Source organism: Gymnogyps californianus, chromosome 1 (genome assembly GCF_018139145.2).
Source record: "Gymnogyps californianus isolate 813 chromosome 1, ASM1813914v2, whole genome shotgun sequence".
Taxonomy (NCBI): Eukaryota; Metazoa; Chordata; class Aves; order Accipitriformes; family Cathartidae; genus Gymnogyps; species Gymnogyps californianus.
The window spans coordinates 33,110,695-33,134,495 of record NC_059471.1 but is presented as its reverse complement, the minus strand read 5'-3'; the positions used below and the strand labels follow the sequence as shown (position 1 = coordinate 33,134,495).

The 23,801-nt window shown below is 41.9% G+C and overlaps 1 protein-coding gene across 1 annotated transcript in view; it reads right to left on the bottom strand.

The window, feature by feature from the left end:
- ENOX1 (ecto-NOX disulfide-thiol exchanger 1) overlaps positions 1-23,801 on the bottom strand; it is a 371,798-nt gene that overhangs the window by 5,135 nt on the left and 342,862 nt on the right. Inside the window, exons 14-15 of the mRNA XM_050897187.1 lie at positions 19,683-19,739; positions 2,119-2,221 (exon numbers count right to left, since the gene is read on the bottom strand). Of these exons, the coding sequence (XP_050753144.1) occupies positions 2,119-2,221; positions 19,683-19,739 (160 nt within the window). The remainder of the gene's footprint in view (positions 1-2,118; positions 2,222-19,682; positions 19,740-23,801) is intronic.

Genomic DNA, 23,801 nt, shown 5'->3' with positions numbered 1-23,801 from the left:
GCTGAACCACCCTAGGGGAAGTTCCTTATATTTAAAGCATAAACACCAGGATTAAAAATGCTTACAAATGACAAAAATGGGTCACTGTATCTTGTGTACTGCAGGCCATACTGCTTTCTTGATGCTGAATGAATTAGGATAATCTTGGATTTCATTTTTCCCCAAATACTGGCCATGGTGGAAAATGATAAGTAAAATTTAACTCATTTTAGAGTGGCTTTGCAAAGAACACCTTTTTTCGTCCCTCATTTTTCCAATAGCGTTTACAAACTTCTGATCCTGCAAAGGGAGGAGCGTATATTTAATTTTATACTATGGCGAGTCCTAGCAGCAGTTGCCGCCTTTGTGTTGTGTGTGACCATAAGCACACACACAAGAGCTCTTGAAGCAAAAGCCAAGACCATCACACTGGGATGGGTTGACTGGAAATCCAATTTGTATTCAAATCACATTTTACCAGTGGCATTGCGTTTGTTATGTGTGTTCCCAAGGCTTTTCAATTCAGGATGTTCAAAGCTAGTTCTTTCATATAATGTAAATAAAAAGTCATTCGAAAATATTTTGTAGTTATTGACTGGAGTTCCATGATAACTTTTTAGTAATTTTTTTTTTCTTTAATGCTCTTTTCCTCTAAGACAGTATTGAATTGTGCAAAATATAGACAAACTTAGTGAATGGATGGAGGCAAGGCCCGTTTTTCCCTTGCCACATCTGAACATGCCTCAGAGGAAGAGATAACATGAAACCCATCTTGAGCAATCTTTTGCCTTTGAACTGTAACAATGAGCCAGTTGTGGGGGTATTATGACCAGTAATATCTGGACTGAGATTACACTGTTTATCTGAGTGTGCCACTGGACAGCTGGTGGATGGGACCCACTTTGGGACACTGCCATCACTTGTTACAGTCAAATAACGAGTGACCTAGAAAAAGAAGTTCGTTATTCTGTTCTTAAAGTAAGTCCCATCCTTGCTACTCTTCGCACAGAAGTTATCTGTGAATAGATCAAATACTCTTCATTGCAATTAAAAGTTCCAGATTTTATTATAACAAGCAAAATTAAATCAATTCATACATTCCTGTACATCCCACTGTTCCACATCTCACCAGTCACAGGAAGTTTGTGTACTAAGCCCTCTAAACATTTAAATACATTCTTCACTTTTAAATGACCTTTTTGGTCTGAACTGTCTGAATCCATGCCCCAGCAATAAACCAGCAACTTCCCTGGTGCTTAGCAGATGCAAATGAGTTGCATTTAAACAAATTAAAGTAGTTTTGGAACTATCACCTACCGGGACACCGCTGATTTTGTGAAAAGACCAAATCAAAGAAATGAAACCTGGTCTTTCAGGTCAGCATTCCCGTGAATGGCAACCATGCCATAGGGAGCACTTTGGACCGTGGGCCTTTAGGCTCCACGAAAACCTGCCCCACTGAAACCAAATGCAAAACGTGCACAGATATAAATGGGGCATGTTCTCTCCAAGGGTAGCATGGGTACAGCCAACATTCCTGTGTGGCTAAATGCTAGGTACCAGTTAGCTGGCCCACTGCCTATAAGCTTTAGCTTTTAGGCACTCTTTAAGAGTTTAAAGATTTTATTCTAGGTAAAGGATATGACGGTCCTTGTGGTATTCCTTATAAATATTCATATTGCTAATTCCCTCACCTAATGTCAAAAGCATAAATCCGGCTTGCTTAATACATCCAGTATAAATATTTTTTGCTTGGTAGTTTGCTAATATTATTTCCATCCCCGTCTCCTTCACCGTTTTGTCTAATAATCAGATAACAAGTTATACAATTCTAGCCTGCTAAATCTTGATGTAAATAAAATCTTCATACATTCATACTGTAAGTCTAAATGCAGATCCTGCAATTTTCTTCATACCTGAAATCCTTTCATTAAACTCTGCCAAATTTTTCAGAAAGAAGTTCACTTGTATTTTAGGATTTCTCTTACTAAAAGCCGTTGTGAATACAGATGAAAAATAAAAAATATCTTTTTTTTTTTTTACTTTTATTAGCACAAAGATGCAAGTAAACACATATGCAAAACAAAAACTTGTTAAAATGCATTTTGTTCTCAAAAATCTTCTTTGGGATTATCTTACCTATTAATAGTGCCTCCTTCTCTGACTTTAGACCCGGGCTTCGTTTCTCTGAATTTTTTTCTCTGTCTTGGTTGACCAATGCTACTGTCAATACATTGATTTCCTATAAAGTTTTTAAAAAAAACAGGTGGTCATGTAGATTTCATTTACTTCAATTAAACCTATCTGCTTCCTTTCAACTCTATAAAAAAGACCATTACTTTAATTCACATCTAAAGACAAGACAATTATAAATAATTGATTTGTTTGCAGAATATTAAGACACTTTTTGAAATACTTTTATGCCAAGAGCTGCCAAGAAGAGAAATTTTGCTTGTGGAGTAAGTAATAACTTTGTTTCTAGTGCTTCTTCATTATAACAGCTTGAAAGATGTGCCATAAAATGTGGGGATGGTCAGAAAACTCACATTTTCTAGCTATTAAAGCTGTAAACAAAGACTGCCTCTAGGGAACATGAATGGAAACACTCAGCTACAGCTATAAGAGTAAATTCAACAGTCACTAGCAATGTTTCTAGCTACTAGAGCACAATCATCTACCCTGTTATACTCTTCGACCAGTGCCTGGCATGGTGTTGGCCCCTGTCCCAGACAATTCCCAGGCACATTTTAGGGGTCAGCACATTTCAGGGACAATTCCTAACAGGTGGTTTGCATAAAGCTACCTTGTTTTGAGGACTGAAAGAGAGCCAGCCTTAAGGGCAAACGAGTCAAGGCTCCTGCTTTGAGCTCCTTTTTCTGCAACCAGGTGGCCTGAACCATCCAAATCTCAGCCAAGCTATCACATGTTAGATGCTCCATCAGAAGTACCCAGGCGGTTGTCTGACACAGATTGCTCTTCTCCTGGGTATATGTGAAGTAAACAAATTATCTTTATTTCAGAGGCATGTAAGTGGCCTCAAAGTGCATTGCACAATATTCAAGCATATACATGGGCTGTTTCCATGGAGCAACTGATATGCAGTAACTCGTTCCTTGGTGAGGCAGTGACTCACACTGCTGCATCTGCTATGTGAAACGCTCAGCAGTTCCATGCAAAACCTCGGAGGCAGAGAGCATAGGGCTGGAGATATGGTGGTGTGAGGTGGGACTGTGCAGGAATGGTGCTCTTGTTCTGGTTGGGGGAGTCAGGGTAAGCAGCTGGAGTTGCATGGGACTGGGCAGCCTTAAATGCAAGCAAATTTGCACTATTCAGTGTAATGATGTGGCCCATCTAGAACATGCACTCGAGGTGGTGCCTTGCTCCAAAATTCTTGGCAAGCATTTTTGGCAATAAAAGAGAGACACTGGGCTTGGGTCACTCCAGGGCATTTCTGAAGGTGTGAATACTCCATGCTAATAAAAGGCAAAAACTCCAAAATATGTCAAATGTGCCTCTTCATATATGACTGAAGGCTTCACAATCTGTGAGATTGGTAAAGAGAGTCAGGCACTTCCTTATTCTCAATTAAAAAAAACCCAAAACAACCAACACAAAAAACCCCCAGTGATGTACTCTGTGCTCTTTATAGGCTGGCTCCAAGGAGCAGCTGCCCGATACACAGTGCCTGATGGCTCAGATGCATCATGGGTTCAAATGTTCCCTCGCGTTGCGAAGAGGAAAAAGTTGCCATGTGTCAGCTAAGAAACTGTATGTGCATTTGAGTGACATACACGCACATGTGCATCCTTCGCCCCCAGCAGCAAGGGGCTCTGACAGACCTTAGCCCACAGTGAAGGGGAGTGAGATGTATTGAGTCACCTGTGATTTGCTGCAGTTGTGGTGGCCAACTGAGGCATGTCTCCTGGCCAGAGATCTATGTGTAGTTGTGTACATGTAAGCTAGTCAGTCTTTGCTGCCTCTTTAGTCAGTAGAAATGGAATAACTTTTGTCATGTATTTTAGTTGTTTACTTTAGGTTAAAATAAATTCGACCTTAGAGGTGCCTATTTTATATTCCTCATTGGCTGCAAAGGGAAACTTGTAGCACAGATTTAGACACCTACAGGTAGGAGGGAGTCTGCAGTTCAAGAGTTGCAGTGATCCCCTCTTAAAATAATGGTGTGCCTGAGCGCTCTGGCAGCTACATCACCTTGACACTAACACTCCTGTAGTGTTGTAATGCATAGGGCACATTATAGCAGCAGGAGTATGCTCTAAGTTGTCCAGTACTGTTGATTCCCCTCCTGCAAGAGCCAAAGGCTAATGCAAATATTCATCTACTGCTGGCCATGACATCCAAGAACAGTGAAAGAAAACCTAGGCAAGAAACAGAAATAAGAGAAGTGTCTGCATGAATTTCTCCGCAAGGGCAGTAATGACAAGGGGGTTACAGATCAGAAGAACAGAGCTAGATGACAGATTTCATGATACTGCAGCAGAAGAGCAGAGCAGCATATGCCACCAGAGCTTGTATAGGTTAAGATGTAATTTTTGACTCCATCAGAGATAGAAAAGCAGTCTAAAAATAACAATTCCTGAGAGGGGAAGGAGAGAGCAGAGAGATGTGTATTTGATATAACAGGCCCCAAACACAACACACTAGCAGTTTCAGATGGGATTAGAAGTTTTGTCAAGCAGTGATGCAGAGAAAGAAACTATATTCCCATTGGGAGCAACGAACAGATGGATTCTTATTTAATGCTTAGATTTGAGCCTGTGCAGAACATTTTGTATGATTTATAGGACAGTGTAAATGGATGCTAAAGGAAGTCATATCAAGTCTTCCTTAACTGTGTGTTGCTACAGAGGATAAAAGAGTAAAAAATCGGTTATGGGGGAGCCTGAGGAAACTAAGAGTGGCAAAGATAGCTACTCAGTGAACGACTGGCTTTAGAAGGCTGCAGGTTCTTGGAGGTTTGAAAAGGAGAGGTTTCTGCCATCCAAAACTACCTGCCTCACAGAAGATGATGAATTAGACAGTTCTGATGTGTTCAGCTGCCAAAATAAGCTTGCACAGGCCATGAGAAAATCCAGAGTGTGCATGGTCACATAAAGGATTCAGTAGCAATGCTGCTAGGAATTAATAGTGGTTTAAGAGAAATGGGCATAATTGTGTCTAAAAAATGAGTGTGAAATTCACCCAGAAACCAGGCTAATTATAGTGTAAGTGAAAACCTTAAGTATCTGACTACACACTGCAGATGCAAATCTGGTACCTATGAAGCCTCTACAACAAATCCTCGCACAGTTAATTTGCACATTTTTAGGGGCACTACTTATGCCAACCCACAGAAACAAGACTTTTAAGAGTACAAAGCTGAATGAGGCAATAACTAATTGGAAACAAACAGTTAGGTCACCTCTCTGACGTGAGAAAAAGCTACTGATCACCAGATGCCTGTGTCCTGGTTTCAGCTGGAATAAAGTTAATTTTCTTCTCAGTAGCTGGTATAGTGCTGTGTTTTGGATTTAGGATGAGAATAATGTTGATAACACACTGATGTTTTAGTTGTTGCGAAGTAGTGTTTATACTAAGTCAAGGACTTCTCAGCTCCTCATACTGCCCTGCCAGCAGAGGCTGGGAGCGCACAAGAAGCTGGGAGGGGACACAGCAAGGACAGCTGAGCCAAACAAGAGAAAGGGGTATTCCATACCATGTGATGTCATGCCCAGTATATAAACTGGGGGGAGCTGGCCAGGGGACACTGTGGCTCAGGGATTGGCTGGGCATTGGTCAGCAGGTGGTGGGCAATTGCATTGTGCATCACTTGTTTTGTATATTCTATTATTATTATTATTATCAACATCCCTTCCTTTTCTGTCCTGTTAAACTGTCTTTATCTCAACCCATGAGTTTTACTTTTTTTTTTCCCTGATTCTCTCCCCCGTCCCACTGCGGAGGGGGAGTGAGCGAGCGGCTGCGTGGTGCTTAATTGCCGGCTGGGGTTAAACCATGACAGCCTGAGGAAAATTATTTAATATATACTACATTACAGTATTTCCTTTCTTTCCTGGAGACCATCCTTTATTTGGCAAATTATATTTTCTGAGGCCCTAAGCAGTCTCCTTCAGCAGGTTTCATTATAAAAGGAATATTTTTCTACCATCTGTCAGTTACTGCATTAAAGCACAAGAACACAGCTAAGCATGTGCAAACCAGTACTTATTAGAAGCAAAATGACCTTGCAAGAACTAAATACAGTATGTGGAAGGCTTAATCCAGGTTAAATCACACCTGGAGATCATTAGGGACCTGGCCCTATTCGTTATTCACAAATTATGTCAGGTATTGGAGAACATGGAGGCCCGATTTGATGATGACAGCTCCAGAGCTGCTCAGCATGAATGCAACCATTCTGTGTGATGCTCTCACCATTGCCAGCTTGGAGTGTTTCCCTGCAAACGACACTTTCATCCGTTAGCAGATGATGAAAAGACATGAATTTCCCTCATGGGCTTGACAAACCCTATGATTCTGCAGACACCCCTTGGGACCAGCATTTTCATTCGGGGCTCCTTGCTTTTGAACCAGGGAGGGAAAGACAGAGAGAGAGTCTTTCTGGAAAACTTTCAGGAGAACGTACTGGATAAAACAGAGGATGGCAAATAACAATTTTCTCACATGGACTATTCATTTCCACAGGCAGACCTCTGACACCACCATTGACACGGAGCTGATGGCTGTGGAGAGTTGTACATGGCAGTTTTTGCACATGGATGTATACCTTAGCCATGTCCTGGCCATGAGGTGAGACAGAAGTTGGGTTCTGTTATTCTCTCATGTACCCTGGCTTCTTTTGGAAGCAAATGCAGAGGCATGGGGAAGTGGATTGCTCCAAAAGGTGCCTGGTCTCACTGTCCACCGTGGCCCACCACAGAGCAGCTGGGTCCCACACTGTAGACACAACAAATAAGACCGTGACTGCTGAGAGAGCTGCGTTTGGCAGAGAGAGACACAGAAGTCCTGAAGAGTAGAAGAGATGTGGTGACTTTCTACAGAGGATAGTCACAGGTACTGTAAGAACAAAAGGCTAGCTCTGCACTCCAGGGGACTAGCAGATCAGAAAGCCCCAGATATTTAGGCTGGATGACTTGGGTCTTTCAGTCCTTCATTGGTTTCTTTTTTCCCACTATGGGAAAGTATGATATTAAATAAAAAGTTCTCAATCCAGACATCACTAATCCTCTAAAGGCCAGTCTCGCACCAGTGCAAAAAAGGCAGACAGAATATAAAATATCTGCTCTTGCCTGGGCCTTCTCTCTTTAGCAAAATTGGTTCTCTTTAGCCTAAAAAGTTCTATGATCCTGAAACCATATGCTAGCCAGCATCCCTAAAAAAGAGGGGAGTGAGGACTTTCCATTCCCCATAAACACTGACCAAGAGCTGAGCAGAGCTTGAACAGTAGCTGTTCTACTACTGGAGTAGTAGAGTGCAGTTCCACATCACCTGTTGCACAGGACTCTGCTTGAAAGGCAGAATATGGCATTTAATGAATGTGACATTGAAGACACCTGGCATGTGATCAGGATGCAAATGACAAATATCCAAAGAGCTGAAATACTCCCTCCGCTATCTGGGTAATCCAAATATTTGATAATTACCTTTAAATCTAGGGGGAATGATGACTGCTTGCATATTATCTTCAAAGACCTCATTCCCTTTGTTGTAGTATACAGGATTCTGCAGAATCGTGTGGTGAGGGGGTAAAAATAATATTGTGCCTTCTGAAAGACCCAGTAAAAAAAAAAATCCTACCAGACTCTGGAATAGTTTGCAGGATATGTTGGCGTTTGTACCATATGTACAAAGCCAATTGTCTGAGGCATTAAAACAGTAGCAGAAGAAGGAAAGACTAGATGTTGGACACAGCAGGCATATGACAGAGCAACTGCTGAACGTTGTTAGATGTAAGGGATACACCACACTTTCTCATCAGCCAGGAGATTTATGAGAGAAAACGAGTAGGAGGAGAAAAAAACTATATATCTGAAACATAAGCAAAAATCTTGCAGGCTGTTAACAGCAGGCCAGAGAGATGCTGTAAGCTTGAAAAGAAAAGGTAATTTTATGATTTTGATAGAAGAAAGAACCATGCACATGTGATACTAAATCTGCAGTCCTTAAGCTCTTGAAAGGCATACGTGTATCTGCTCTGAGTCCACAGAACTGGGCTTAGACTTCAGATGTGCTTGCCCAACCTGCTGTTGACAGCCAGGCAGGTTTGACAATTCTGCTGCAAACGTGGGTAGAAACTGGCCTGCCACATGAAGACTGCACGTTTTTCATTTATTTTCATTTACCTGGGGATCTCTTAAAGTCTAGTATAGTTGTGTTTGCTTTGCTGGTCTTTCTTTAAATGTACTTCAGACCCACATCTGAAAATTTAATGTTGCTGTTTTAACCTGAATGGAGCCTAATTCAATTTCCAATCAAGTGAATGGAAGACTTGCAATAATTTCAATGCACATCAAATCAGGCATCTTAAATTTATGGGGACAGGCAAGGTTGAGGTACAGGACAACTTCTGACAGCTTAACATGGCTGTCAGTTGAGAATGGGCTACTGTCCTTGTCTATGTTCTTATCCATGGTGAATACAAAATTATTCAATCCAAGTTGAGCTAAACTACAATGAAAAAGCTTATTTAAATTTAACTTAAATCAAATTTCCTTGCAAATGTGGCAACATATGAGTACACTCACAGACATGATCGTGACTCAGATGATCACAGAATTGCAAAATCATGCAGGTGACCTTGGGAGGTCTCTAGTCCAACCTCCTGCTCAAAGCAGGATCAACTGCAGGATCAGAGCACATGGATGCACAAGTGGTAATAGTCCAATGGCTGGATAAGCCTCAGCAGTTTTTCTGCAACATCCCAATTCTACACCATCAAACAATATGTGGGATGTGTCATCAACAGATGGGTGCCTCCATCCCCTGCAGAAGGGATTTTCCAACCACCATCACTTGCTGCTTCCTCCTGATACTTGTGATTAAAGTCTTATCTCCATGAGCACAAAGAAGGACAGAGGCACCATCACAAATGCGGAAAACCCGATAACCGAACCAGAGAAAACAGAGTCCCCTGACCCAGCTCCTCCCAGGGCTGTCACAGGAGAGCATCAGCCCCAGGGGTCGAGTGTGACACCTATCAAGACCAGTCAATGGAAATGCTCTCTGGATCATCTTACAGACTGAGGGAGGCACTGCCTGTAGGGGTATGGGACTTGTTAGGGGATGTAGGGGAAGAGCACCTTGGGATTGTACAAGACTTAGTTGAGGGTCCTTAGTGGGGAAACAAAAGGCAGGAAAAGGGAGGGATCATGGTGGTTTGGGAAGGGGATAAAAGGGACTGGTCACATGTAAACAGGTTGCTGGTCAGTACACCTGTCTGGCCATGTCATGCCCTGATCAGTGCATTACACTCATTAAACTCAATTTCTAACTCTTTTCTTGGGTGAGGGACTCTCTATTTTGTGTGCATGGGGGGGTGTGAGGGGGTCTGAGTGCAGCAGCTGGAGTGGGACCAGGGCTCACAGGGCACTGGGGTGCCGCAGTTAGAGAGACCAGAGTGTGTGCGTATGCTGCTCTGTGATCACTGGTGAGCATCAAGCCAGACTAGCCATTAAGTAGGATAATAAGCTTGGAAGCCACGTATTGAAGTGGCCATAGGTCTGGGATGGATCCAGGAGAGGCCAGAGAGACTGTGCATGACCTACTGGAGGGACCAAGGGGTCCAAGCCAGCAACTGGGGACACTGTGGGGTCTGGGGAATGACTAAAAGACCTGTTTGTGTGTGCACGTATGTGTGAGGCAGGGGCCAGTTATGGGATAGACTGAGAGTCAAAGGCCAGTTACTGGAGGGATCCGCATTGTATATATGTGTAAGTCTGCATATGTATTTCCCACTAATGGACCTTTATCCTGATCAGCCAGAAAGGGGAGCAAGATGAGGCCATCAGTACTGTTTGTGTTTATGAATGCTGAGTTTGTGTTAATCTGTGTGGCTGGCCCTGTGTATATGTATGCATGTGATGCATGTGTTGTATACGTGTATTTGTGCATGTGCCTGTGGGGAATACGTGCTCAGCCTCACTCCAGGTTGGTTGCATGGAGCTACAACCACCTTGCCTCTGTCAGGCTGCAGGATTCAGCAACTCCCGACAGCAACAATGCTTGGTTTGGGCCAAATGGCTCTAATTCTTCCTTTAATGGAGCTTGTTCCCCTTCATGGGCTGCTATGCACTGTGCTGTGATGTGATGTGGAAATCTGGTTGAGTGTCTGAACTCTGAAAGTAACTCAAAATTCTCCAGGAAGATCATGTGTGTTACACAGCTTTTCTTTCAGCATGTCCTCTTACAGTGACTGTTTCTGACTCTCTGCTGACTACTCCTCTAAAAATACTCTAATGACTAGAAAATTGCTCATAATCTTTGATTCATATAATTCTTTTGTTGCTGCAAATGAATTGATCTTATGCTAGCAAATTAACTACTTCCTAGAAATGTTGTATTTTACACAGTCCTGGTTCCTCACAGCCTAAGAGTTGATTTCAGTAAAGTGGCTGACATTAAGTTAGGTGATCTTGCTGACACACTGTCTATATGTAGAGAGGTTTCTTGGCCTTTTCTGTGTGCACTGGGACAACTCAGTTTACAGTAACAAACTACAGTGTTGCATCACGTATAAAAAGAATAAGGCAAGGAATAAGGCATCCAACCATCTGCCCAAAACCAGAGCTCTCACAAGCAGCCTGCACTACTTTTAGAGTTAGCTTGAGGTCAACAATTCAGTAAAAAAACTCCTTGTTTTTCAATGTTTTTTTCCAGGGTCTCAGAGGATCCTTCTCCTCCTACTATCTACCTAGTGATGCAGAAGAACATGTTTGCCATATGCTACACTGCTGGTGAATGTGACTGGTCTACCATTAGAAATTATATAGACCAGGTGTCACCTTTTCATTCAGATCAAGCCTAAACTTGATAACTTATTTTGTGCTATGCAAGAAACCAGTGTTGGTTTTGTCAGCCATAGCACATTGTATTTACTTTTAAAGTACACTAACACAGAAATTTACTTTTAAAATACACTAATATAGAATTTACCATGACTGTAAATTTAAGAGTGCACTGGTATTAACAAATAAACAGTTGACAACTGGCTTGAAAAATTATCTGACATTAAAATTATAGGAACAGCAATGAAGAAAAATTAGAACAACGAATATAAGACCTTGCAAACGAAGCAGTTCAAATGCACCTCTATGCATCTAAGATTTGTTTGTCTGATTTATCCTACATGATAGAAGTGTTTTCAGGAGTGAAGATTAATTGTATTATGGTGCTCTTGACATCCTATTTTTCCAATCCATTTGCCAGAGAGATGCTTTTAACTTTTTCATTACAAAGCTTTTACTATTATAACTTTCACCTGCTGAGTTTAGGCAACTAGCAATAATCTGAAAATGCTTTTCTCATTGAAATTATCTCTTTATATTGTTCTCATTGTATTTGAGCACATCTATTTTATGGGAACGTACATATGCAAAATATGGATGACTAATATGAAAGTTACTTCATGCTTATTTTTAAAAGTATGATCAGGTTGCTTCATTTTCTAAAGCTGGATTTATGTGTAGGTTCCTGATGACTTAACACAGATGTTTTATGTGATGTGAAGGTGGTTGTTTTGCAAGGGAAAAGGTAATTGTCATTTTGCACACTTTGTGTTAGGGAATTGCAGCAAACCAATGGTTGGCTAACGAAAGCACCGCCTGCCCACCAGCTCTGCTGAAGCCATTGTAGGAGGGGATACTTTGTGTTTACTTGAGACTCAGAACTTGTGAAAGCCCTTTCAAATGGTCTTTAACACAAATATTGCTCTAGCAATCTCCTTGAGAATGAGGCACTTCTAAAAAAAAGTTAAAGAGAGAAAAAAAAGGCAATTCGTTTCCTTTCTGGGATGCGTAGAATTGTTTTGAAAATGTCTTTGTTGAAATAAAAGGAAGTAATTGGGGGGAAAAAATCCAACCTTAAATGTTTTATGAGAGTGAATGGTTTTCAGCAAGGATTTGTATTTGAAAGATATTGATTTTAGGTATCTGAAAATTCAGGGCAACCCCATATTCACAGGAATCTTCACATCTGAATATATGAAAAGTACTTGAAACAAACTTTTTACAGCTCTCATTCCTTTGGATTGGATCTTGATTAGGATGATGAACTCTTCCTGAGGAGACGAGTTGGGGGTGTTGGTTGACGAGAAGCTCAATATGACCCGCCAATGTGCGTTTGCAGCCCAGAAGGCCAACTGTATCCTGGGCTGCATCAAAAGCAGCATGATCAGCAGGTCGATGGAGGTGATTCTGCCCCTCTACTCCACTCTGGTGAGACCCTACCTGGAGTACTGCATCCAGCTCTGGGGCCCCCAACATAAAAAGGACATGGACCTGTTGGACTGAGTCCAGAGGAGGGCCGTGAAAACGATCAGGGGGCTGGAGCACCTCTCCTATGAAGACAGGCTGAGAGAGTTGGGGTTGTTCAGCCTGGAAAAGAGAAGGCTCCGGGGAGACCTTATTGCAGCCTTCCAGTACCTAAAGGGGGCCTACAAAAAAGCTGGAGAGGGACTTTTTACAAGGGCATGTAGGGATAGGACAAGGGGTAATGGCTTTAAACTGGAAGAGGGTAGATTTAGATTAGATATAAGGAAGAAATTCTTCACTGTGAGGGTGGTGAGACACTGGCACAGGTTGCCCAGAGAGGTTGTGGATGCCCCATCCCTGGAAGTGTTCAAGGCCACATTGGATGGGGCTTTGAGCAACCTGGTCTAGTGGAAGGTGTCCCTGCCCATGGCAGAGGGGTTGGAACTAGACGATCTTTAAGGTCCCTTCCAACCCAAACCATTCTGTGATTCTATGAAGAGTGTCTCCTGAGGATATTGAAGTTCCTTTCTTGCTTCTGTCACTTTTTGCTGTCTATTTCTTGAAGGACTTTAGCGGGTTGGAGGGAGTGTGAATGTGGTGTACAGCCCCCAGGACTGCAGTAGCAGGCTTGTGGCTGAAGCAGAGGTGGCCCATCATCCTTCAGGTGGTTGCGGGGGAGCCTGAGTGCTCTGACAAGCCAATCTGCCTTGTACACTGTGTGGGTTAAGCACACAGCTGCATATGTATAAGGCTGAATGTTATTCCTCACTAGAGATGACAGGATGACTCCTGTATATGTGTGCAGTATAAATACTCGGGGAAAATGCTTTGGGATGAAAGGCTGCACATAATGATCAGATATTATTAAAATGTCAGGTAGCTCTGGGCATTGAAGAACTGTCTCTGTGGAGCTCATATGAAATTTAAAGTCAAAAAACTTTTGTGATTTGCTGAGTGGGTGGCTGAATGGGTTTTATCATTGTGTCTCAGAGTTCTCTCTTCTCCTCCTTCAGATGATGGGAATTCACTCCAATCAAAAGCCACGTTACGATGCCACTCTGACATTTTTAATTAGGGGCAAGGGAAGTGGTGTGATTCCTTGCTGCACGTTAACAAAGGGGTTATTGCTACAGCCCAGATCTGCTTCAGGTAGCACACTTTGTGTCAGAATATACCTCGGTCTGCCGTAGCTGTTTGCTCCCTGTAGGGTTAGATCGTGGCTGAAACCGCAGAGACTGTGATTCAGCCAGCAGAGATCTGCACCGTGCTAATGAAACTCCATTGCTGTCCTCTAACATGCTGAACCAGAGCTGGGGCGGTGAAGGGGGTAACTCAGGGGGACTTGATCTATCAGTGTGTAAGAACTCCTGAAGGCTGAGCAGGCTCTTTGATAACATGGTCCTAAACAGCCAGTTAAACTCCTGTTATTTTTCAGGCATTGTGGTATTGAATTCATGAGGTGGTCATTCCTCATGCCTGCCAAGGTAAGTAGGAAAGCTGCTGATCTGCGAACGGTCATAGCTGCTTGAATTTATCATACTCCACATGCCTTAAATTGAAGGAAATGAGAAGAAATGAGTGATGGAAGGGCTACAAATAAATGCGTGGAATGGAAAAGACAAGGAGTAGAAAGAGGCACGGCCACTCCTCCACCCCCTGGTCCTGGCCACACCAGGACAGAAGAACTTGAATGCAGACAGTAAATGGATCTCTGTAATCCCTGGGGGCTTTACACCCCACTCCAATCAGGGTACAGGGTCCTTGCACCTTTTTCTAACGACATAATACATCCATGATGAGAAACCAAACCCCACATCTCTCCTCAAGGGGCTATCCTCCTCCCTGCACTGCACCATTACTCCTGCTTGTTCTCTTTAGACAATTAACTGCATTTGTTAAATGAATTAGTTGACCAAATACAATCTTGCAAATGGGAGCAGTTACAACAGAGGGGCTGGAGAGTGCATGTAGCCCATGCCCATTTCGGGAAATGCAGCTTTGAACCTTCTCAGATAGAGGAAAGAAGCAAACCCCAACTTCTGGCATCCCCTGCGGGGGACATCACCCCTGAGCTCTCGGGTATGGAAAGGCTGCCAGCACGCTCTCCCTACCCTCAAACGCACCCAGCTGTCATCACCTCACTTTTTGCAGTGCCCACTCACTCCCGTGTGCTCCAGAAATGTCTGCTGCAAGGCCAGAGGACCCCAGTGAAGGCAAGGAAGCTACTCAGTGACTCACATCAGCTTGCTGAGGCTCAGGTTCACAGCTTACAAACCTGGGAAGCTCAGATAGAAAAGAAACGCGCATTTCCTGACGTGTGCAAGCCCTGCACTGGGGTTTTCTGGCTGGTAACTTCAGGCCCAAATTGCTCTTATATTAGCCATGTTGAGCACATTTTTTATCACAAGCCTGCGTTGTTCTGGGAAGAGCAAGCCTTTTGAAGAGTGGGCTAGCCAGGAAATGGCTGTTGCACTCACAAGGAAGTGAAGCAAAAGCATCAGCAATCACTTGGGATCTTCATCAATAAAGGTGACCAACTTTTGTCCCATAGTCCCGAACCACTGGGACGGTTTGAGCAGGCATTGCATTCTTGTAGCTCCCTCTCGTCTCCCTGTGTTCAAGGGCCCTTTTCATCTCACCTGGCCCGATGTGAGGCAGTCACACAGCACAGAGGTGCCCCATCCTATGGCGGGTGTGTATTAACACATACACTGACATGGGACATTCACAGCAGGTACTCTTGGGTGCTTCCATTAAAGGTTTGCATAGTGAAGTACAAGAACTGAACTCTGATCAGTTTGATGGAATTACAGACTTCTCCAAAAATTGAAGGGGGTTAGCTTTTTAAATCTTTGCCCGGCTTGTTGAAAAAACGAGGCTCATTTACGAGCTGTCTTTACTTGTCGTTCGTAAAAATCATCAGTGATTAACCATACTACGTGAAAAGAGAAGACTAGGGTGTAGTTAGGAATAACATCACTTTCAGTGTAGCATAAAGTGAGCAATTTAGTAAAATGGCTGAAATATTTCACCCTGGGTATATTCCTCCTCAGAGTCAGGCATCATCTGGTAACTGCCTGAAAAGCAGATACGGAGGGGAAAAATTAAAGGAAGAATCAACATCAAATGTAAGATGCTTGGTTGAACTTGAGAAATGCTCTGATAACAGCTTCAAGCATTCAAATGGAAAAATGCATCCCTACTTAATATTATTGATTTCATGTCTGGAGAAAAACCCACAGAATATTGTGTCCAAGCTGCTGCAGATGCTAACTGGAGGCAGACAGACGAATGAGGTCAAAGTCATCGCTTTGTTCAAACAATGAAATTCAAACAGAACAAAAAGCTGATAAAAAAACTTGTGGTGAAATCAGTTTCACTCTCTGAAATATATTCATTTTATTATGCCTTGGTGATAATGAAGTAATCCTAAAAGTCTTTTGGTGAATTCCCGGCTTTTTAACCTGATGGGAATTTAATTACTGACTTCAACAGAGCCAAGACTTTACCATGCAATTGCAATCTGGGCATTCCAAATGCTTCTGTGACCATGACCCATCTCTTGCTTTGGTCTGAACTTGGAGGACTGATACCCTTGACTACCATTTTATGGCACTTTTACAAAGGGTAGAAGTTATTCACAGGAGCTATCTAAGGAAGGCAGATATAGCTGTCAAGGGAGAGTGCCAAACTCCTGGAAGAAGATCACTGAGTACTTCTAAAATGAGGCTTGTGTAAAAAAATCTCCCTTTCTCCATTAACAGTAGAGGGATACCATGCATGTTAACCTTCCCACCCCCAAAACAGGGATATATTCACCAAGCCTATATAACTGTATTTGCATGCAGTGCCCTGTATATACTGAACTCAGCAGTGAGCAAAAGGAGATCTTTGATCAAAACACAGAATTACCCTATACACAAGAGGCTCCACAGAAAGCCATGAACATACAGAAACAGTGGAAGAATGAATTGCCTTTATGAAGTTAGCCACAAAACATGTGATTAGCATTTTCAGTTTGCAAAATGTTCTTTACTCGAGCACACCTCTCAAGCAAGATTTTTTTCATGTTGGGACTAATCAGGTCCCAAGAGTCTGGGAACATCCTGGAAGAGGATTATATCTGAAATTATAATTGTCCGTTGGCCATTATTTTCTCTTCAGTTAAGACAGAGATGTGAATTAAATATCATTATATGCAGCAATGAAGAGGAAATTAAAAGGGGGGGCAGATTAGAAGCAAGAAGCAATCTTTTCTTAACCGCAGGGCTGAAGGAAATGAATACTCAGTGACAGCACCTCTGGCAGTCCTGGGTGTTGAAGTCTCTGTTAACACCAGGCCAGGATCTTGGGCTCTATGTACCACTTGAGCCTGACATTTGGCCTTTCCTGACACAGAGTATAGCTGGGAAATGTCAAGAGCCATAACAAATATTACTGCCTGTACCTGGCAAGTCACTTGTGAAACACCTGACTCTTTACAGAGCCTTGTAAGATGGTTTTGCTTTCTAGAAATAAGAGATGCACTGGCAATACACTAAAATTTTGGGGTTTTTTCCCCTCAGATTTGTGTGTGAACTGCCATGGCAGGGAGGGTAACATTGCAATTGCTCCAGCCTCTTAGTTAACTGTGCTCAATTCTCCTGCAAACATAAGAGAAAAAAATTAAGATTGGTCCATTTGTAGGTTGGGCATATTTCAAGAGGGATGTTTTTCTTTTTCCAACGGTGTCCAGATCCTTGTTTCCCTTTCAGGATGTTCTCACATAATGGACATGTAGAAGACAAACCAGGATAGGTCTAAGTATATATTTTCATCTGTATCTGCTTTTGCTAAGAAAAATATTTCCAGGCTTTATTTTAAGAAACAATATTTTCTGATGTAAAATATGATGCAGACCAGTGCCACCAGCAGAAAGCCTGTGGACTGCAGAAAATAATCTTTTTAAGATTACAGTATGGGCTTTCTTGATGTGTGTGCAGTGTGCCTAAAGTTTCTACTGTCCTTTCTAGGAGCCTGATTTTGTGCAAAGTAATCTAAATATGCCATAGTGTGAAGATTAGATTGTATGTTCAGCATATAGACATACGTTGCCATTTTTCCTTACCAACACCTCCCACTATTGCTCCACATGTAAAGGTATTTCATTTGCTGAATTCAACCTGTCAACTGTAACAAATATGTCCTAATCCCATTATATGCATCACAGTTCACTAACAACCACGTAGGAGCCACCAAGCCTTTTTCTCTTTGATCATCCCAGATTTGCACATTGGCCAAGGGCAGGAACCATGAAGTCTGATGAGAATAGATGTGGGGAGACAACCTGCAAGGCACAACACCTGAGCACTACATATCTGATATAAATGAAAATTGTTTAAAAGGTACCTCAACTTCCATTTTACAAAGTTCATTACTGTAGCAAATGTTTTAACATCAGTTCTTTCCCTCTATTTCTCTATTTCCATTTGTGCTGCTGTGCTTTCTCTATTTCATGGTGGCATAATTGTTGAATACATGGCTGCAACTGTGACTCAATAATTGTAGCTGTCTCCCTCTTCACCATTAATTTAGGTATTGACTTCTTTTCTTTGGAGTCTAATATTGCTATGAGGTCATCATGGGAAGAGCTCATGGAAAAGAGGGGCAGAAAATAGAGTTTCTATCCTATGGAAAATTCAGGCATTTGAACAGTTCTTACAATCACAAACTGGAACAAAATATTACATTTTGAAAAATTTACCACTAACCAAAGATTCTGAAATACTTTGTTTTAGATATCTGGGAATGATGTACTGAAACACTCTCTTTACACAATTGAAATGTTTCATTTTAATGCTATTTCAACCTTTATATTATGTAAAAATAAAACCTTCAGGCTCTTCTGTTTTATCCAGTTACATATGAGCCAGAATGAAAAAAGTTGAAGCATTTAGGTCATTTTCCTTTAAAACATTTCAATCCTGCAAAACATTGTTTCATCCACATTTTTGGAGAGGAAGCGAGTTCCTTTAGAAAGTTTCTAAGTCTTACATTTCTAAATTCCTTTAGGAATCCTGCAACCAGCTGTTGTACAAAGACAAGTTTTTAGGTAGCAAATGTGAGCATTTCAAGATCATCGGTGGATTAATGTCTTTATTTTGGTTTACAAACAGAATCTTTCAAAGGGGCAACGAGACGCTGTGCAGACAGACTGCAATTGCAGATTTGTTGGAGCTATCAGACAATATTGAATGTCTCCTGTCCAAATGCTGAGAGCTATGAGGCTCTATCGACTTCACTGCGGAAACAGACCACAATGAATGAGATTCAGGAAAGGATTAAAAAAGAGAGGACAACATTTCCTTATCACAAAGCAGTCCACAAAATTTGAGCCTTCCATTCAGGTTTAAAATAAAATTGCTTTCCTGGCTGTGCCATTAGACAACACATCGACTAAAATAGATGTTAAAATATATTAGTGTTCAGACTGTTGCTTGTTCTCTTGGTGAAGAGGAAGATATCATATATAATCAGTTTTAATTTTCATATGTTTATGACAAAGCACAAAGCTGCACAGTTTGGATGACAAACATAGCAGATAAGTTTTCCTTTTTTCTTTCTCCCCTTATCCAAATTGCTGTTTTGACTGCAATCATTAAGGGAATAACAGAAGCATTTTTTTTGGCAGCAGGTTTTAAAAAACATGACCTTAACAAGTCCTTTAACGATTTTGGACAAAATAATGACTCAATGAATTAATTTAGTCCTCTTGTGAAAATTAACTGTTTCCAAATTATACATGTGTACGAATCACTTCACTCAGAACTGAAATATGGCCAGACTTGCTCAGCTGCAAGGTGGCAGCCACAGAGACAAATGGTATATAACTTTGTAGCTTGAGTAATCCTGGACAGGACACTAAGGCAAAGCATTTCTCTTGCAGTCGTTTCCATGGTATCTTTAACACCCACATACAGCAAGTAGGACATTGGTTGTTAAAGTCTCATCCAAATAAATCCTACAAAGTAAATTGCATGGAACCCAATTTATCTACCTCGAAATGAAGTTTGCTAGGATTTGAACCTATGGTTTCAGGAAAAAAAACCCAGGCATTTCAAACCTGGTGTGCAAATCATTCAGCCATTTTATCAGCTTTAAGACATAAATAGTAAATTTGACACCATACGCATGCATATATATATATCTCTAAATCTATACATAGAGAGCTGTACCTACATTTGCCTGAGATTCATCATGCCCATTGATTTCTGCTAATTCCTTGGCACTTTTTAACTGCAAAGAGTGAACAAAAAACAAAACAGAACAAAACAAGCACATTACTTGAGTATTTCACACAGTTATCTTTGATTTATTTGAAGGAGCATTTTATAAAGCTTCCAATGAGAAAAACAGATGTAGCATATAATTCTAATGAGTTTTTGCTCAAACCATTTTGATACCAACATACTTAAGGCTTGATAGGTTGGCAAAAAAAAAAGGAAAATAATAAGACTGGGTCATTATTTTTTAAATAATAAGATTAGAAAGTAGTTTCAAGGCATAAAAAGTGTACAGAATTGGCTCTCAAGAATAATAAACGATTTCATTTCCCATTCTTGTTGCTATTAATTTAAACTTTACAATATTTGCAAGTTGCCACTGGCTAAATAGTGTTTTGCTAATGATTACTTTTGAATGATATATTTTGAGCTGTTTAAGATGCCACAGTGCTACTGTATGTTTCCTTCCTGAGGAAGCATCTAAACAACTGACATGGCTCCTGGGTATGACGGAAAAGGAGGTGAAGAGAACAGCTCTTCTATTTAACCAGTGGCAGGAAGAACTGAGGAGACACTGCCAATTCCAAATATATGATCTGAACCAAAACTTTTTTTTCCTCCTGAATTAGCTTTTGGGGGAAAATCCAGGATTACATTGGGGATTGTAAAAATCACTCCCAAGAGCTTTAAGGAATGTCCTAGCTCATGTCTCGAGCCACAGTGAAATACACAGTCGTTCATCCTGTGATTGAGCAAACACAGAAAGGAGGAGACACCACAGCTCTCCTGAGCCTACAAGCCGTGGAGGTTTGTACACTTAAATGAAGTGCTCAGAACCATTTACTCTTTAGGTAAATCTCTGAAGAGTCATGCTTATATTCTAACTTAATTCAGAGTAGATATCTGGGGTGGGCAGAGATGGGGAACAATAAACAGAACTTTCCTCTGCATTCCTTGTTTTTTGCCAAAGAAGCTGGGGTTGATGTAACTGTTGATGATATGGCTGTGATCCTGAATGACAACAGTCCTAAAATCGAGGTGAAATGGAACACTATTACGTTTTGATTAGGTGTCTGACTCAGAAGCGTTGGCGGACTACCACCCTAGGGTGGCTAGGTTACCTCCATCATCTTTTTGCCCTGTGGCAGCAACAACTAAACTGCATGTGATTCAATTCCTGGCTTCTCACAGTTTCCAATCTGACAATTAAGGTAAGCGGGCCATGGTCTCTGCCTACCTTATTATGCAGGGCTGTAAACTGCACCAGTTCAGGAACTGCTGCTCAAGCCACTAAACCAGTCCTGACGGAGAGGGAAGGGGGCAGCAATCCCTGATAAAGTAGTACAAAGGATAGCTGGGGACTGCAAACTCATCAGGTCTCCTAGTTCAATTCACTGATGCTTATCTTTCAATACCCTCGAAAAGTCTGCAATTTATACTGACAGCAGGGTGATGCATTTCCAATGAATGCTACATGTTTTCCCTACACTGAAAAAATAACCATTCTGGGAAGCCACCTCACTGTGAGGACGGCTGATGGGAAGGAGCCGAGATGGCTACTTCCAGCCAAGCACCAGAAGTAGGTATTTCTGCATCACGGTGCAACTGAAAGAGACATTTCCTGATTCTGCCAATTCTTCATTATAGAAATTCACCTCACGTGAGCAGTCCTGTTGAGTTCAGCTGAATTACTCATCTGAATACGAGGTCAGGAGAGCGTGCTCGGGTATGTAAAACTGTTCTGCACGCTAATGCCATGTCCTGAGCACTCAAGGAGTGCTGTTCATTACTTACCTGTCGCCTGTCCTTTTCCAGGTTGATAAAGTGCCGTCACCCCTTGGTGACTTGCCGGCTCCTTGGGCAATGCTCCGCATGCGTTCTGCTGGTGACATACCACTCTCTCGTCAGCCACATGTGTGTTTGACGGGAGAGTGGGCTCAGCCTCTACCTTACGTTGGTCCGGCAGGCTTTCACCCCACCATGGTTTCCCACCATCATCACCCTGGCACTGCTCCACTGGTTAATCTAATGCAGACAGGACGCTTGAGCCTTTCCATCTCTTTTATTGCATGCCATGCTCTGAAAAGGATGCCAGAGCTCAGGCAAGAAGGTGCTAGCATCCACATCTACACTAGGACCACTGCAGTAGGAGGTGGAGGTGACCCAGTGGAGATAATGGTGGAAAACGTGCAGCTGCATTCCCACAGGCTAAAGGGTAAAGTCCCTTTTTTTCCAATATTGTTTTTTTCTAAATTAAAATTTAAATTATATTCTTCTCTCACATCCTAAATAGTGAAATGTTGGAATAGGAACCTCAGAAAAACATACAATATTGGAAAAACAGGACTTGCCTTACCCCCTAGGCTGGCTCCATCGCAGGTCAGTGGCGAGTGTGATGTTACCAGCAGAGAGTATGCTGAGGCAACACACTGAACTAGTGCCAGTAACAACCAAGGGCCTACCTGAAAGGAAAGGAGAAGGGTTGAGGAGTTAGAAGTCTCTGATACGTCTAATGCCATGGTGGGCTAGGTCTGACTCAAACCAGTGAATCCCTCTGATAACCAGAGCTGGCAGCCGCAGGCCAGATCTGATCCAGAAGCCTTTTGGGTACAGTAATGCAACACGGTGCACAGGCAAATGAGACCTCTCCCAGCAGGACGTCCCAGCCTGGACACGGCTGGGTTGGTGCAACTGGATCAGCGCGAGATGCGCTGAGCCACCAGACATGCTCAGACACAGCTGCACCTCTCTGTGCAAACATGCCCGTGGCGAGGCAAGGCGGGATCCCTCTGCCAGCTTGAGATGAAAAGGCAGATTTTAGCATACAATCGAGGCGGGAGCCCGGTGCTATTTATTTTTGAAAGAAATGTTCATATTTATTTGACTCTGCCGGATGATTTTCAATACCCATTGTGGATAAAACACACAGATGAGCTGTGGTGCTTGTAAAGGAAAGCTGTGAGCCTTGGCAAGTGGGGGTCATTACTGCTAGGGCTTCTGCTGTTTTGGAAAGTTTTGGAACAGGTTCAGGGCTGTTGGAGAAGCACACTGGCTGCGTAGCACTCCTTAGGAATTCTGGCTACTTACAGTCTTGGCCTTAGGCATGTTTCAGAGCTAATTCTCAAGAGAAATGCAGATCCATCCTGCCTTTCTTCCAGCTACTGTTTCGTCTGTCTGCCTAGCATGAGTGCACATTTGATTCGCAATTAGTAGGAGTCTGCAGAGATTCAAAAGTCTGTCTTGGTGGTCCCTACTGGGGCCTAGCATTGTAAGATCTTCCTATATGGTTTTGCAGCATTTAATTGCTACCAAGATGTAAAATAACGTCATGAAATTTCATTTTTTCCTTTTTTAAGTATTTTTAACGCTATGCCTTGAATGCCATGTAAAAATGGAAATGAGATGCAATTAACTCAAGAGATCTGGTGGATTCTGTGTTTGTAAAGATTCTGTCATTATCAAATCCATTCTTCCTCATGGCATTTTGTGTAATACAGTCTTGCATCAGCTCTCATTTTGAAGGTTATCTCTGTAACCATAAGTGCTAAGAACATGTATCTGAACATAAAAGCTTTATTTTTTCCAGAATCTAAATTATTAGTTTCTAGCATATATTTGTCACTAGATATGTTCAAAGACAAAATGTTAAATGTGGAACAATGTCACAGCTTTCATAATGAGCATTAAAAAACCTGAAATAAGCATAATTTACTTTTCCCAATATGTACATTAAATGTATAAATCTGCCTTCAGACATATGCAGACATACATGCTGAAAAATCTTGAACATAAGAATCATCAGCATTTTGAATCTCTGCCATCTAAGCAATTCAGATCCCACAGCCTTTAAACTGCAAATACTTCACCAAGTCATTAAATATTTTAGCTCAAAGTTTATATGGAATGGATTAAAATAAGGTCTCAAAGCAGAGACTGTGCCTGTGCAGCACAGGTGGGGATTTATGATTTCAGTGTGTCCCAGTCACGTGGTCTATACAGACAACATGTATTTGTGCACACTGTGCTTGCACACAATGCACTGTTTCATCTCCAGATTTACAGATTTAGCACGAGA